Source organism: Blennius ocellaris (assembly GCF_963422515.1).
Source record: "Blennius ocellaris genome assembly, chromosome: 2".
NCBI classification, from domain to species: domain Eukaryota; kingdom Metazoa; phylum Chordata; class Actinopteri; order Blenniiformes; family Blenniidae; genus Blennius; species Blennius ocellaris.
The window spans coordinates 7,829,635-7,846,123 of NC_137651.1; the positions used below are offsets into that span (position 1 = coordinate 7,829,635).

At 40.9% G+C, this 16,489-nt stretch overlaps 4 protein-coding genes across 5 annotated transcripts; 2 read left to right on the plus strand and 2 right to left on the minus strand.

Annotated features, from left to right (window-relative positions):
- Positions 1–76: 76 nt before the first annotated feature.
- On the minus strand, positions 77–4,984 carry lamtor1 (late endosomal/lysosomal adaptor, MAPK and MTOR activator 1). Its single transcript, XM_080514254.1, has 5 exons — positions 4,773–4,984; positions 3,196–3,341; positions 2,977–3,054; positions 2,241–2,364; positions 77–1,890 (listed from the first exon to the last, which is right to left on the minus strand). Exons 1-5 carry the CDS (start codon positions 4,812–4,814, stop codon positions 1,798–1,800), a joined length of 483 nt encoding a protein of 160 aa, XP_080370380.1. The 5' UTR covers positions 4,815–4,984; the 3' UTR covers positions 77–1,797.
- Positions 4,985–7,763: 2,779 nt separating this feature from the next.
- Positions 7,764–11,015, plus strand: sfrp2l (secreted frizzled-related protein 2 like). The gene is made up of 3 exons (XM_080513262.1): positions 7,764–8,735; positions 9,542–9,622; positions 9,793–11,015. Exons 1-3 carry the CDS (start codon positions 8,072–8,074, stop codon positions 10,209–10,211), a joined length of 1,164 nt encoding a protein of 387 aa, XP_080369388.1. The 5' UTR covers positions 7,764–8,071; the 3' UTR covers positions 10,212–11,015.
- Positions 11,016–11,766: 751 nt separating this feature from the next.
- tomt (transmembrane O-methyltransferase) lies at positions 11,767–13,596 on the plus strand (the record flags this gene model as incomplete). The annotated part of the gene is made up of 4 exons (XM_080505789.1): positions 11,767–12,028; positions 12,124–12,320; positions 12,442–12,564; positions 13,399–13,596. 4 exons carry the CDS (start codon positions 11,767–11,769, stop codon positions 13,594–13,596), a joined length of 780 nt encoding a protein of 259 aa, XP_080361915.1.
- A 561-nt stretch (positions 13,597–14,157) lies between these two features.
- On the minus strand, positions 14,158–16,239 carry anapc15 (anaphase promoting complex subunit 15). 2 transcript variants are annotated; one of them, XM_080514336.1, is made up of 5 exons: positions 16,186–16,239; positions 15,883–16,004; positions 15,729–15,788; positions 15,492–15,632; positions 14,158–14,798 (listed from the first exon to the last, which is right to left on the minus strand). In XM_080514336.1, the coding sequence occupies exons 2-5, from the start codon at positions 16,000–16,002 to the stop codon at positions 14,751–14,753; spliced, it is 369 nt and encodes a 122-aa protein (XP_080370462.1). In that variant the 5' UTR covers positions 16,003–16,004; positions 16,186–16,239; the 3' UTR covers positions 14,158–14,750. The 2 variants fall into 2 exon arrangements, with proteins under 2 accessions (XP_080370462.1, XP_080370461.1); XM_080514335.1 differs by having other exon boundaries at positions 15,492–15,788.
- Between the last annotated feature and the right edge of the window lie 250 nt (positions 16,240–16,489).

A 16,489-nucleotide genomic window follows, 5' to 3' on the forward strand; every position in this document is an offset into this window, starting at 1 on the left:
GAAAGTCTTTAATGAATTAAATCAACCCCCCCCCCACCCCCCCCCCCCCCCAAAAAAAGAAAGAAAAACTGAAACTTTTTGGTACTAGCCTAAGATATTACAAACATGTTTCAGGTGGTATTACATATTGGAGTAACAAACAAAACAGAAAGAAACAATGTCAAGAACTCATTGCAAGAAGCTCAAATCAGATGCAAGGTTTAAATAATCACAGCCTCACAGATCATCCCTTTAGAGATTCAGAAGCAGCTCACCGTGCTCCACTACTCACGCATTGTCACGCGCTCTCGACCAAATAAGAGCAAATTTACACTTAAAAATAAATTATCACAAAAAGTCTTGAATCACTTCGTCTGCATTGGGACCCCCAACACTGCTACAAGGATTAGTTTCTGATTAATGTGAACGCAATTGTATTACAATCTGCAGCACAAAGCTCTGTTTAAAAGCTAACAAACGTAGGCGTAGAAGTGTTTTCGGGTGTCAGAAAAACAAACAAAAAATGTCACCACAAATCTGACCAATGAAGTCCGTGAAAAAAAAGACGAACTTCATACAATCCACCATCTCTGTTTATATTTGATCAGAAATTCTGTACAAAAGCATGAATACACCATGTCGGTCCTCACATCCTACACAAACAACACCCTCGATTGCATTGGAGAATGTGAAGCTCATCCTTAAGTACTGCAAAAAGGCAGAGGTCATTGGTAAAACTAAAGAGCACTGTCCTTTCCCACACGGAGTGCCATCTGTAAGCCCATCTAGCAACCCCCCCCCCAAAAAAAAACCCCCAACCACAACTTGTGTTTGCATCCTGACCCGCCAGAGAACACCAGACAAGGACGGGTCACCCACTTGACGTCTATTTTATTGACTTCAGCCAGACCAATATGGTGGTTCACGGTACTGAGAGCCGAGTGTCACCTTAATAGGGCCATATATTGATATTATGCCATAAGAACCAACTAAAACTAAAATATCTCAACCATTAGGTCCAAATCAACATGTTTTTTTTTTTTTGCTTTTTAGCAAGGGAGGTGAACAAAATCAGCAGTGTCATTACATGGTCGTTGAGAATAAAATAATGTGAAATGAAAACATGGAAACGTTTTGCTTGACTATTTTATGGAAAAAATACTCAACCATTACACTATAACATGTGTGGGTGTGGTAGTTTTCATTATTCCACTGCAAAAGTGTCCTTGTTTTTCCTGTTCCAGAGAAAATTAGGCCAAAACAGAGCCAATCATTGTCGAATAAAACTGTGGACCAATTGATAACACTACACACTCATCGATTATTTTGTATATTAACAAGCAGCAACACTAACTTAGCCTAACAGAGTTAAAATACCTCACAAATAGGCAAGGAATTTTAACAAAGTCAATACAGTGAGACAACCTGGGAAAAACCTTAATGAACTTTAGATTTGATCAAAAATGTTCAAAGAGTTTTTCCTCCCCCTTCAAGCCAGTTGTGAAAAAGATGGCAGTCCATGCATTACAGACAGGGGTGGCTTTGTTATAAGTATAAGATCACACCCATCTCCAGGAAGCCATTTTCTATTGCCCGTGAGACAACCGACACCGTCACTGTCCCATAATTAATTACACTGAAGGACAGGCCAACAGGGTTGACACCTCCATCATAACGGTCTTTGCCGCAGTTAGAAGTACAGCTATGATGTAAATAGATCAAAGGGCTTTAATAGAGGGCGAGTTGGCGGTTGAGGGTGCAGGAGAGACACAGACAGAGTGGGATGGGAGGAGAAATATGTGGGTCAGATTTGCAGAATCAGGGAATGGCAAACTGGACCACGAGTTCTTCTTTTGCATCCACTTTGATTTGAGAGATTGCACTGTAAGCATAAGCTGCTATTTTGGACACCTGCAACACAAAGAAAGAAAAAGATTTTAAAGTGTTATGCAAAAATAAAGAGGGCAAGAGCATAATTGCGCTGACAAATATAAAACGGGTTAAAAGTATGAGACCAAGACAATCTCTTCATTAGCTTGTCCAAATCAGTAACAACAGGAGAGCATTGGGTGGCACTCAGATCTATTTTAAGCCACAAGCTGAAATACCACACAGCCCGAGGCTACATGCCATGAAACACCAGAGGGATACACAAAAGTGTATCCCATCGACTGACTAAATAAACTAACACACAACATGAAAACTGGAGATGTAGGTTACACGTAGAACTATACAGTCCATCTGTGGGAGCTGATGTTTACCTGTTGGATGTCTGAGTATGGCACCAGGTCGCTTGCTAGCACTTGGTGGGGTTGGCTGGTGAGGGAGGGGAGAGCGAGGGGTTTCTTTTGGGGCACACTGGTGCTCAACACAGCAAGCTTGGTACTGGAATGAGAAAATACCCCAGAAGCTTATTAGTGTTACTGTGCCCTTGTGGTCAGCTGTTCGGCAGGTTAAAGGTCAAAGGTCAAATCACACTTTGGGGTGGCCCTGGATGAGTGGATCGTCTTCCAATCTCACGAGTCAATGTGACAAGAAACCAAAACAGAGAAAGCTTGGTGCCGATTTCTGAGCTAAAATCAGTTCCCTCACCGTTTCAACAATTTGCATTGTGAAGAAATTGCTTGTTACAAAATGTACTACCACCATTTAAACACCAAAATAGAGCACACCTGGAAATATATGACAGGATTATAAATATATTTAGTGCATTTTAATTGTATTGGTTTAAGCCAAAACTTCTCAACATGGCAATCCACCATCTTTGTGTTTTCGCCTTAGCAATTTGTTATTAAATACACCTCGACGAAAATCCAATCTTAATTTTTTTTATATACCATTATGATTCTGCTTATCAATACTCTTCAAAATGGAGATATGCAAAGTTGTTTAAAAGGACCGCTATTATCAAAACAGTGACTGTAGTCATACAAATACATCAAACCCAACAGTGTCTCCTTTCGTCAACAGATGTCACTCAACCGTTCCGCCGCATACCTGTATTGCCGAGCTTTGTCCATATATTCATGCTGCTCCATCATGACAGAGTCAGCGGCCGACACATCAATGATGTTCCTGAAAAAGACAGGAGAAAATACAATAATTTGTTTTTTGGAAGGAAATTTTCATCTGGGATATGCTATATGAATTGAAGCTTTACTGCCTGGATGTTGAACGTGACAAGTTTGTCTATGGTTGTGCGAAGGCATGGCTTACTGTGCTGTCTTTGTGAGGATGGATGTGAGCAGGGCTTGTTCATCTGTGCGTGCTGAGGGTACATTGGGTGTAATCCAATCAGTCCCATTTGGGGGTTTGCTGGCAGGGTTAGGGTGGGGGATCAGAGGCTTAATCTCATCAGGGTCCTGTGGCAGACAAGTGAATAGTAATATATAACAATGTTTTCAGCACATGGACATGACCAGTTGAACCGATTTTGTAGCAATGCTGTGAGGAGTGCAGCAGCACTGTTTCAACTATAATGACAAAACAAGACAACACTGTAAACTTAAATGGGAAGATTACAAAGAAAGACGAGTGTCAAGCTAAGACAAAGTGGAGGAGGAACTACATCATGAAGGAGGAAGAACAGGTTCCTTAAATAGAAATCTCAGAGGAGTCTGGACAAAATGCATCACCATATTGTCAAGACGTTTAGCCACAAGAGTTGCAACAGACAACCATTTAAAGGTATACAGGAGGATTTTCCCGAATTTTAGGAAAGAACCGCCCTCTCCACCTTTTGAAAAAAATGCGCATGCGCAACGCTGTACCTGCTCCCGAGACGGAACGCCTACTAAAACGCGTGCGAGAGACATGCACGAGCCCAGTTCTCCTCGTGCACGCTCTGTTTACAAGTCACAAGTCGGCATCGCTCACATAAGCTCACTTTACAAGAAGATTTGCACCAGAGGGGGTGAAACTGTGTAAAAATGTCCGAGAACAATGCGTTGGGTCGGCCACCGGCATTATGAGAACCGTGTGGAGTGAGCTGCGCGCAGGGACGAGCACGTACGACGGGCTTACGTCATATATCACCAGAATGATTGACAATTGGGAGGACCAGTTATTTTGATGATCCACCCGGAAGAAGAAAATCCTCTACTATACCTTTAAGTTAACAATCTGTCAATACTTGGGGGATTGATTAGATCGTTCATCTATAGCAAGTTAACAAAACATGACACAATTGCAGCACAAAGTCTCATATTCAACATAATACATGTCAACCAGTTTTAAGTAACAGTCAAGTATGCAGTTCAAAAATCATATTAATAAAGCAAGTCACACAATGTATGAATCTGAATTAGATTTAACAATTAATGCAATAGTTATATTATTATTAAACAACTTTAGTTCATACAGGTGTACAGATAATCCACACAACTCGTCAGTTTTATCTGCAGAGTATTTGCCTTATCTTTTTCAGATTGTGATTCTACACTTTCCTCCCTTTAAATGTGCAAGATACAATGTCACACTAATTGTCTCTGGCTGATAACGTGGCAGCACCAATCGTGTATTTTGCCTTTACATGTGTGCAGCTCCTGTTGAGTGTGGTGTTCTGGTTGTTTGTGTTAACTTTACCAGGCCTGTCTCAGAGGCTAACAGGCTAACACTGTTTCAAAGTTTCAGATTATTAAATGTGGAAAAATACCAACCACTCGCGGTGTCAAAACATCCAACAAATAGATTAGCGGTTCCTCACACCTTCTTAATACATACAGCCTGCCTCACTCCTGGAAAAAAAGCACAGATGTATTTCGCGTTTTTAGCCAGCTAGCGGCTAACTTTACCTGACTGGAGGTCTCGTTCTCGCTGCTGTAACAGCAACCCATGGCAGCGTCCAAGGGGCCAAACTTCCCTGCTCTCCGTCACAAACGAACCGTGTTTCTCTTCTCTTACACACATAAAAAACGTATTTCCTTCTTGGTGTTATTTCAGCCACATCTACAGCTATAAAGCTACTGTCAACAGCAGCTTCTCGGGCGAGCCATCACATGACAACTGTTCTGGTGCAACAACACAACCTGCACTTCCGGTCTCTGAGAGGCTGCGGCGGCCCACGTCACGTGACGAGGGACGGCCCAATTGTACGTTTTCACAAAGTCTATGGGTTTTCAGACCGGAGTTTTTAACCCCTGGCTGCTCACACAACTTTTTTCCCAATAAATATTTCATTTGGAACAATCAGGATATTAAATGTAATAACAAATCTTTATATATTCAGAAATGGGTTGATAAAAACATTTTACTAGTCAATTACTGAATGACAATGGTCAATTATTTTCTTATGAAGAGTCAGAAGTCTGTTTATGATTTCCCTCCTAATGTCACTCCAAAAGAATATGCTGTAGTATTTGATGCAATACCAGATGGGGTGAGAAGGTTATTGGTGTCTGCTCCTAAAGGTAGAAGTTGTATTATTCCAGAACTTTATTTATACCTCGAGTACCCTTTTATTTTTATTTTTTGTAACTACAGTATTATATATATATTGTTGTATTGTTGGCCGTGGATCGGTACTAGGCCGAGGATAATCTGGTAAGGGACCGCAAAGAGCAAAAAAAGAATACCATTTTATTTTGAAAATGGACATTTAAATTTCCATTATTGAGGTTTTTTTCTTTTTTTTTTAAACAATTGAATTAGATATGATGCACTCCCCTCTAGTCTGTGGAACATAATATTTAGACTGGACCACAACCTGATAAAAAGATTATACTATATCTATTTGAAAAAAATTCAACTTTTTGTATTATTTATCTTATTTGGTCACACAAGATGGTTCAAAGTCGATCTTCCACTAATACAGCAATATCTTGCGCCTCTTCATTCTATACATCTGTGGAGATTAGGAACACTGTTGGCTATAGGCTATTGTAGTATGTGGTGTTTTGAAATACAGAATGAAACACAGAAAATAAAACATGATCATCTTTTGTGAATTCAATAAGATTGGCTCACATCACTTGAATTATTCAAGTTCCAAAGTTAAGGAAGTTAAGTTTACTCAGATGTATTTTTCTCAGTGTGGTTCTCAAAGGTTTGGGACCACTGTAAGTTTAAATTTGTGTACATTTATGACCAATTGCTCAGACATAAGTGTATCATGTCAAGATTGTCTAAGTCACTATTTACACACTATAATGGAGTAAAACAAGTACTTTTGTTCGACATAAGCTAATATGATCTACATAAGAAATAACCCTGTGTTAATACTTCCTTCACTAAATGGAAATTGGGAAAGCTCAAACTCCCCTGCTCAAAAAATACATCTGACATCTCACTAGAAAAGTTGGTAGTTTGTAACTCCTGAAAGCTAATATGCTACCATCCAGTATAACAGTATTTGAGCAACTGCACATGATGAATTGTTTTGATTGAAGAATACTGCAATATTTCTGTTACGACTTCAGACCCAACAATGATGGACTCAAATGCACAACTCAGAAACTACAGTGGTCTATATAAAAGGTTTTACTTTGTTCTCAGTTTAAAACAATTTTTTTTAACAAAAAGTACTCTCAAGTAGGACCAAAAAATATGAATACAAGAGAGTGCTTGCAGGATAAAAACTACAAGCTTGAAAAAACATGAAAAGTTGGAACATGACAAGACATTCTTGGACAGAACAATAAGAAATGGCAACAAATCAAGGGAGACAAGCACTTTTAGGCAGGGTATGGCAGGTGAAATCAATCAGGGACGGAGCAGACAATCACAGTAGAGAGGAAGTCAGGTCTGAAACCAGAGCGAAACAGCAATTATGAGAAAGTGCATGAAAACAAAACACTTAACATGAACCTAAATTTAAGGCGTGAACATAAATATAATTAATATATTTGACTAGACATAACAATTTCTTAATCTCAATGTATGCTACTTAGAGTTGTTGGTCAACATTGTGTTTTGTCAATTGTGTTCTCCGATAATATACAAAACACATCAGTGCAATAGAAAGTCTATGCTGTTCTGAATTATATAATAGGCTACTGTTCATAAACTGCACAAATTGCTGGAAACGAGAGCAGGATGAGGCACGTTGGTGACAGAGCATTTGCAGTGGGGAAGATGAAAGAGTCTCTGATAACCTCTGGCTATGATGACAGTCAGACACGCACTGCCTTTTTATTTTCAAACTACAATGTTTCATATGAAACAATATTTTTCTCTTATAGATTGTTGTGCATCCAAAGAGCTATCTGTGCGATTATTTTTCACTGTCTGACCAAAATACATAAGAATTATTTTAGCTCACAAGTAATACAAGCTGGTTTTAGTTGCCCTCCCAGGGAGTTTCACTTGATAGAATTTTATTATCAATGCTTGTTGGGTTCCATAAACAATAAAAAGCATAATTGGTAGTGGTCCCTTACATAACTCCCATATTCATTATGGTTTTTTTATTTATTTATCATTTTATCATCACACGTTCAAGAAATACATTTAATCAAATGAATATTAGCTTAAAACCTCTCAGATTCATTTTCTATTGGTATCCTGTCAAAGATTTCGAGATTAAAGTCAACCAAATATACAAACCAAAGGTTTTTTTCTCAACAAACGAAGAGAAAATGTACAGAAGCAATACCATGTCAAAACAAAGCATTCATTAGATGTTGTTGGCGGGGTTTTAATTTTTAAATGACACAATACATGTTACACATTTTAGTTCCAGGTCCACACACATCCGAATTTAATCTTGAGTGGGTTGGACAGGTAAAATAGTGTCATACTGACCTTTACGTTTCAACTTTAAAGTTCTTCTGTATTGTGGTACGAAGTACACGTGATGAAAACGTCTATGTGTTCATGGAACCAAACCATTACGACTGAAAATCACTACAAGCTGAGCATGTTTCTGCTGGTGTAGGCTAAGAAATTAATGTTTGGAACGGATTGGAGTCTCTTGCTGACTGACTTTGGCCCACGGGCCTTATGTTTCACCTTGAGCCTTCTATTATACGTCGAATCAATACAAAGGGTGGACTATTGGGTTTGTTTTGGTGTCGTCTCCCTGCACAGACCTTGTAAACACTGCTAATAACAAAGTGAAGAGGCCTGCAGGCAGCCTGGTGGGCCGGGATGATTAATGGGAGGCGTCTGCCCTCTCATTTACCCCGCTTCCTCCTCCACAGTCCACACCTCCTCCTCCTCCTCCAGGCAGGTCAAGTCCAGGCAGGGCAGCCACACAGCTCCATCGAATCCCCACACAGCCGCAGCAATGCTTGTGTTCCTGCTCGGCTCGCTGCTGTCTGGAGCCCTCCAGTCGGCGGCGGCGGACGGCGGGCTTCACCTTTCGCCGCGGGGGCCGCCGTGGGTCGGATTCCGCTCGTCGGTGCGGTCTGTGTGTCGCCCCATCCCCAGCACCCTGTCCCTGTGCTACGGCATCGGCTACAGGCGCATGTGGGTCCCCAACCTGTTGGGCCACGACTCGCTGCGGGAGGTCCAGCAGCAGTCGGCCGCCTGGCTGCCGCTCGTCTCCAAGCAGTGCCACCGGGACACCAAGAAGTTCCTGTGCTCGCTCTTCACCCCGGTGTGCCTGTCGGAGCTCAGCGGGCCGGTCAGCCCCTGCCAGAGCCTCTGCGAAGCCGTGCGGGACGGCTGCCTGCCCGTCATGAGCGCCTTCGGCTTCCCCTGGCCCGAGATGTTCGACTGCAACCGGTTCCCCGGCGGGACCGAGCTGTGTATCCCCGTCACCGGGGAGCACGACGGGCCGGAGGCAGCGGGGGTCGGACCCGGAGAGGAGCTGAAAGGTCAGGGGATCAGGGGATCAGTCGACTTTTGCTTTACTGCAGGTCCACAAGTCGATCGGAGTACAACTTAATCGACTCAAGCACGTTTGTTTTGCAAACGAAATGAAACAAAAACTCTGTAAATAGACGAAAAGTATTGTCAACAACCAGGAATATCACATGCTTTGATCAGATGTTGGAGGGACTCTGTGACTTAAGGTTTTAGGAGTTGAAACGCAATGTAATTTGATTACATGGTGAAAAAATGTATTTAAAACCACATGCTTGATTGAAATTATATTATAAATATCAAAGAGAGAGCCGATCAGGAGAGTCTTTTATTTTTTTTTCTTATCCCCAAAAAAGGTTTTCCATATCTACTCCATGGTGGCTCTGGTCTTTGTTTCTAAGAACATCTCTTAAAGGATTTTGTGTTTCTGATTTTAATTCGTTTGCCAACAGGTCACCACTGTGTGTCCCTGAGAAAGATCTTTAATATAGAAATGCACAGGGATGAGTTGGAGAATAGATTTGACAAAGGTTGACTCTAAAAATCACTTCTTCCAACACACACACTAACCCACATTTCACGCTTTTCTTTTTTCTTGTGTTGTCTGGAGTTTTTATAACTTGTGTGCACTTGATGTTAGTCCTACATGCACTCGTCACATTAAATTCTCTTAAATTTCCATAGTGTATCTATCACTGCTGTTATCCATGTATCATGTCATTCTGTTTATTTTCACACAAACCATAACATTGCGACTGCCAAATGTACTTTTTTGTTTTAGAAGTTATCCTTCATTGTCCTCTTTTCCATCTCCCAGGCAGTGTTATCTGTGATGCTTGCAGCCTGGCAGCTGAAGGAGAGGCTGACATCCAGGAAAACTTCTGCTACAGCTCATATGGTGAGAACAGACCTCACACACATTCAACTTCTCTTTTATTCGGCAACCAGGAGACACAGCGAAGACTTTTGAAAACATGTCTTTTTCAGGAGTAACTAACGGACCGTTCTTGTTTTAAATGTATCTTAAGTGCCTGCTTTGTAATACTATTATCTTATTCTATATTGCAGCATTAAAGATGCGTATGGGCAGCGTGTCGACTGTGGGAGGCGACCGTCAGCTGGTGCCCACAGCCCGCAGCCGCATCCTGAGGTGGGCAGGAGGAGGTGCAGAGAGAGCAGAAGAAGTTGGAGGCGCGATGGCCCACAGCGCTCTGTGGCTGCAAGAAGGAGGCACCTGCAATTGTCCTGGCTTAGACCCTACAGAGACACACAAAGAGAGACTGTTTATGGAGGAAACGCGTGATAAAAGACCTGGTAAAGAAGATATGAAAGTGGAGACTGGGGCCCAGAGTGGATGGTTTCTGGCACTCGCTCAGGCCGACGAGGGGAGACTGGTGGTGACTCGTCTGGTGAGGTGGACCAGAGGGGACAAGGAGCTGAAGAAATTCATCAGAGCTCTTCTTAAGCTGTCCTGTCCAGAGGTTTAAAGAGCAAGCAGCAGTCGTCCCGCCTCAGGGAGGTTGCGAAGCGTTTGTATGCAGGGAGGGGCGGGATGTTGTGAATCACTTTACACAAAATGGAGCAGGTGAGATAATAAATGACACACATTTCTCTAAATGTAAGCATGTCTGCAGCTCCTTTGCATAGGAGTGTCGCAGACGTCTCGGGTTGATGGTGGGTGAGTGCTACAAAAGCGTCTGTGCTATGTAGTTACTTGGGCAAAGTTTTTCTTTTTTTGTTTTTAAGACTTCTGTAGCCACAATACAAAATGGAAATCAACTGTCAAGTCAAGATTAGAGTGATGTGGACTGATCATGAAAGTATAATTTTTTTTTTTACAATGTATATATGTATAGCAGTGTATTTTCTGGGATTCATATAATGCAAAATTTGTTTTCAAAGTGCCTTTATTTGATCGACAAGTTTTAGTTTTTTTGAAGCAGCTAAATCCTCACCGTGGAGGTTTAGATTAGATTATCATTGAAAAAGTTAATGGTTTTGTCAGTTATTTCTACAGCCATAAAATACATACAACATTTTAAGAGTATATTTTAATAGTGGCCTCTTTAAAAAAAAATAATAATAATTTGGAAAACATCGTGTTTTATTGTATGTATTTTTATGCCATGAGTAAAATATTTGGACAGATTTAAAATTTTGAGGAGGGGAAACAACTTTTCTACTGTATTAAAATGTTTTTGGTAAAATAATAGTGCTTTGATCTTGTCAGAAAATGTGAAAAGAACAGGAAATAAGTTATGTGAACGATTTAGTCTCATTGCTTGTTTATATATTTGCACCTGAAAATCTTTTTTTCCAAATAAACTTTGAATAATATGTTTGTGTTGTATTTGGTTGCTTCACCTGCCGTACTCGTCTGTGAGCTTTTCTCCATCCTCATTGTGACTCGATAAAAGAAACCGGACTCCACGCAGACACACACCTGTTGACCAGTTAACCTGATATATCAAATGTCAGTTTCACACTGCCGCCTTCTGTTTCACACTGTCCGCCCCGTTTCTCTTTCTCAGTTCTGTGTTTTAATATGGCCATAATTGCGTCCACATGACTCATGAAAAATGGCACAAATGGATATTTAACAGTAGAATGGTGTGTGTCGCTTTTATTTTCTGTTGACTGCAAACATTTACATGAAATATACACTCTTTTGCACGTGATGCATAAATGATTCATCACCCTGAGTCTCTAAGGTTCTCCTGAAGCTACACACACTGCTCACTCTATTTCTTCCCCTTACTCAGTGAGAGAACCACTTTCTGACCATACCATCAACACTTTTTCTCTGAATTTGTCAGAGGAAAAAAAACAAAACAGGTGAGTTTCTCCTTTTCTTTTTATTGGGAAGTAAGCATACTTTGTTATGTTACTGCTTTTGTTCAATAAGATGCAGAAGCCTTGTCCTGTCTACCGTTACCTGAGGCATCACACCTCCACTGTTTTTTTCCTCTCGATGTATTTATGTAAAAAGCATTTGCCTGTGTGTTTTTTTTTCTTTCTACTTTTCTTTCTGTGAGGGCCAGAATGGCGTCGCCTGCTATTGCGTTGGCCTTCCTCCCTCTTCTGCTGACGCTGATCATCAGGTACCGCTATTACTTCATGTTGTTGTATCGAGCGGTTCTGGTGAGGATCTGGAAGGACTGTGTTACCGGTTTGAGCCGAGAGGAGCGCGCCTACCAGTATGTTCTCACTCATGCCATCCCTGGAGACCCTGACAGCATCCTGGATACCTTCGACACCTGGTGCAGCAAGGTGGAGTTCATCAGCAACATTGGGCCGAAAAAAGGTGAATGGATTTTGTGATTCGTTGACCTAAAAGTGCCTAACAAAAATAATAGCAAACACATTCACTGTTTGTGTATGTGCCTCTTCTGTGTTTAGGAAAGGTCCTGGACCGACTGCTGATGGAGCACAGCCCTCTGACGGTTCTGGAGCTGGGTGCTCACTGTGGATACAGCACCATACGTATTGCCCGCTCTCTGCCTCTGGGGGCAAGGCTCTATAGTATTGAGATGGACCAGAGGAATGCTGCCATTGCAGAAAAAATGATACGCCTAGCGGGATTTGATGACGACACGGTAAGCTTTGCTCTATTTTTAATTGTATAGCCGCTTAAAAAAAACCAACAACAGCAGCAAACAAACAGCCTAACCCCACCCAGGGGCCGACATGTATATCTAATCCATGTGTTTTCTCCAGGTGGAACTCATAGTGAATCCCTCTGATGAGGTGATCCCTCGACTACGTTCCGACTACAATTTGGAGAGGCTGGATTTTGTCTTCATGGACCATTGGAAGAAGTGCTACCTTCCAGACCTGCAGGTTATCTTAAGAATAGAAAATCTGAATAGGAAGAGCAGTTTACTCACTAAACGCAGCACACTTGGCAGCAGTGTTCTCCCACTGATTGGCTGGGATACCAGTAGATCTAAAAATGCTTACAATACCATGAAAAAGTTAACATTTTACAAACTAATTCAGATACTTGAACTCTCAACCAGGGTTTATGAAACCCTCCACTTGGGGGCGCCAGACATTTTCAGTAAGTGCTCCACAGCAGGACATTTCTGGGGTCAAGATAGGTTACCTTTCCCAGTATTCTTTTAGTGTATAACAATTTTGACATACATTTCTCTTCTGGAAACCTTTCATAAACTGAAACGTTTTGAACATTCAAAATTTCAGCTGAGTTTTTTTCCAATTGTAATGTCAAGTTTGAGTAAAACCTTTTAACTAGGCAGTATGAATCCCAGGTTATGCAACAACTAAAATCATCTGCTGCTGATGTTCCACTGGGTTTTCCAACTCTTCGGACCTAAACCCCTGTATTGAAGCCTGAATTTCACAAGAGTGATATGGAACCCACAATACAGACCTGAAGGCGCCCATCACACAATGTGGACTCCCACATCTGTTGGCTTCAATGCCAAGCCACTTGAACATTAGAATTAATGCAGGAGAGCATGTTTTTTAGATCGAGATATCTAAAACACATGTAATAATGTGTAATATCGCTCTAATATAAAAGTTACCATATAAAACAAAATGATACAATTTTATTTCTATTATATTGAACTCTAATGGATAGTCATGATTGCCCTTTTTTCCACTGCCACCAGGACAGCTTCCACAGTTGCTCCTATTTTTGTGTTTCAGTTACTGGAGGGCTCTGGTCTGCTTGGAAAAGGATCCATAGTTTTGGCTGACAACGTGCTATTTCCTGGGGCTCCAAAGTTCCTCCGATACCTTCGCAAAAGTGGCCTGTATGAGTGGAAGATCCACCGGGCCACGCTGGAGTACAGCAGAGGCATCAGAGATGGGATGGCTGAGCTGGTCTATCAGGGAATCGACTAAAGACAGACGTGAATGTCTCACGCTTATCACTTAAATAACATTTCTGAAGAAAAATGTGTTACATCAATTTGAAAGATTTAAAAAAAACAAACTGGGACACTTCAATCTTTTAACTGTCTTCCAAAAACTCCTTTCAGCACACTCTCGTGGTGAAAGGGTGTCAGGAAAGAAACTTGTATCAATTCAGTCAATATGAACCTGTATCCATTTGTCTCACCCTTTTTTTCCCCTATTCCTCGTATTTGTGAGCATCCAATGTTGTCTCATACTATATAATATGTAATAAAGGAAAACACGTCCTTCAAAAAAGCATCAGAAATAAAATTAATAAAATGTCATGTGAAAACATCTGGAACTACTAAAACCTCAAGATCTCTGAGGGTTAGGGTTAAACCAGCCTTTATCGGCACTTGTTCCATTGAATTTGGGATTTTCTTGGATCAATCACGAAACATTTCTTTGTTTTTATCATTTATTATTAAAATAGTGAGACTTATAAAAACAAAAACAAAAACATGTCTTGATTTAAATAACTTATCACAAAAAGGAAGTATCTAATAATACAAATTGTATAAAGGAAATAAAGATGAATTTAAAAACAATGGATCTTCAGTGAACAATCTTGATGGACTTCCACAAAGGTAGCAGCGACTTTTCTCATGAAGTTTTGAGGCATTTCACTGGTAATCAACTATCTGGGTTTAGTAACCTTTTCATAATTTGCAATGCAGATGTACTGATGGTGAGATATGTCACACAAAATCTCGGTGGTTTACACAGAGCTGCCATGAAACAATGATTTTACTGCGTGGTAAAAAACGATATGTTTTTCATAGGTAACAAATTATTCTGCTGACAAAACCGATGTTGCTCTGCCATCAGTCATTTGGGGACTGATCAGCACATGACTCAAAGATATAACCGGGGCAAAGTTTAACTGGAGCTCACGAGAAGAGTGGCCTCTTCCGCCAGTGTTTGTGCACACCACAGTAAAGTAGTGATGTGTCTGTAAGTCCACTTTAAAGCATAGGGCATGTGTAGAGCTGTGTTGACAGGACTGGGCAATCACAGAGTGCAGGGTCAACAGTCAGATTTCAAGGAAACGGAAATCCAGTAACCAGAGTGTGTGAAAGAGACTCAAATTATATTTTGTCTCAAATCATCCATTGGTCTTGATCGGGGTCTGTCCCTTCCATGTCCACCTAATGGAAAGAAAGAGAATGTTTAAAAACGTGTTTCTCTGTCCAGGAACTAGAAAACCAACTAATTGATTCCAGCTTAGAAAAGCCAAAGATTTTCAAAGTTGATAATTTCTTCCACTTTTCAACAGTATCAAGTCACATCCATCTTAGCAGATTTTCTCAAATATATGCAAAAAGACATAACTACAAGGGCAAGACATAAACATCTGAGACAAAAGCAGTCAGAGACAAAATATGATTGTAAAATGACAAAAATCAAAAAATCCACAAAGGTAGAGAACAACAAGTAGATTTAAAATTGCTACAAACATTCAGAAACACCCCCCAGAAAAATAAAATACAAATGACTTTGAAGAGACAAAGAACCACAGTGAGACACAGAAAAATGACCAAGAGGAGGAAAATCATAAAAAAAGAGGCAAAACAGAACCTCAGAGACACATAAATGACTACAAATACATCTCAATATATGGATTAAAATGGGAAAGTTTAGCTTTCTAATAATTCAATCCAAACTGTGAAACTTCCATGTCTCTTAGAATGTTTAGACATGCCAAACAAAATCCGCCATTTGCAATTATAGTCTACTTTTTTGAGAAGCAGAGGACTTTTTGTGTGTCTTTAAATATCAGTGCTCTGGGACTCGATGTGTCATAACCCAAACCCCAAAAATGTAAGAAGAAAAGAAAGCACCTCATTGATCTCGCCATCATCTGGTGACTCATTGTAGTCATTCATCTCATCCATGTCCTGCATGTCCTCTTCATCCTCCGAGTCTTCCTCACTATCCTCTTCATCCTCATCATCCTCTTCCTCCTCCTCTTCATATCCAGCCTGCATTGAGCAAGTGCAGGTGACACACGATGAGGGAACAGTGTTACTAGTACAAGTTTGAAACTGTCGATGGATGAGTAGAATGTTCACACATACCTCAAATATGGGTTTGCCAATGGGCATCAGGTTGTTGTCTTTCTCAGCAATACTTTGCAGCTGAAACAGTGACGGGGAGTGAGAACATGTGAAGCTGAAACGAGGACGAGGGGGACAGATACAGTGATGGAGCAGAGCAGAGGTGTTTGTTTACCCAGGTCTGGTGCTGCTGCTCCTGCTGGTGAAGCTCCGACTCGTCCACACACGGTCGGTCCAAATTAAACCATAACGACTCGGTTATCCGCGGCAGGAGCGACGGAAACAGAGTGGACATGTCTGCTTGACAACAGCGAAAAGACACAAGTGCATCAGCTCCCCCGTGATGATATAAACCGTCGAGAGACACGCAATGTAACGTACGACATGTAAAACATAAATATAGTGTTTCCTCTTTCAAACACACAATTACTGACTAATATATGCCAAAGTGACAGAAAATAAAACGTGTGACGTTCACCTTTATCCTCGGGAGTAAATGTGTCGCAGAGTTTCACTAAAATTCAAAATAAATCTCACCGGAAACTCTCGGTGTTCACACATAGAAATTCCCCACCCGACAAACATTGGTTCCGCATGAGTTGCCCAATCTGTTATGTCCAAGGAGGAACTTTATTGTGAAGTTTGTAATGAATACAACCATCGATGAGCTTCGTGATTTCCAATATATGTGGTTGTATAATGACCTTTATGTTGATTAAAACAAAATAACTAAACTAAGCTCACGGGAAGCCAATGTGCCTTTAAACTGCGCATTAAAGCAT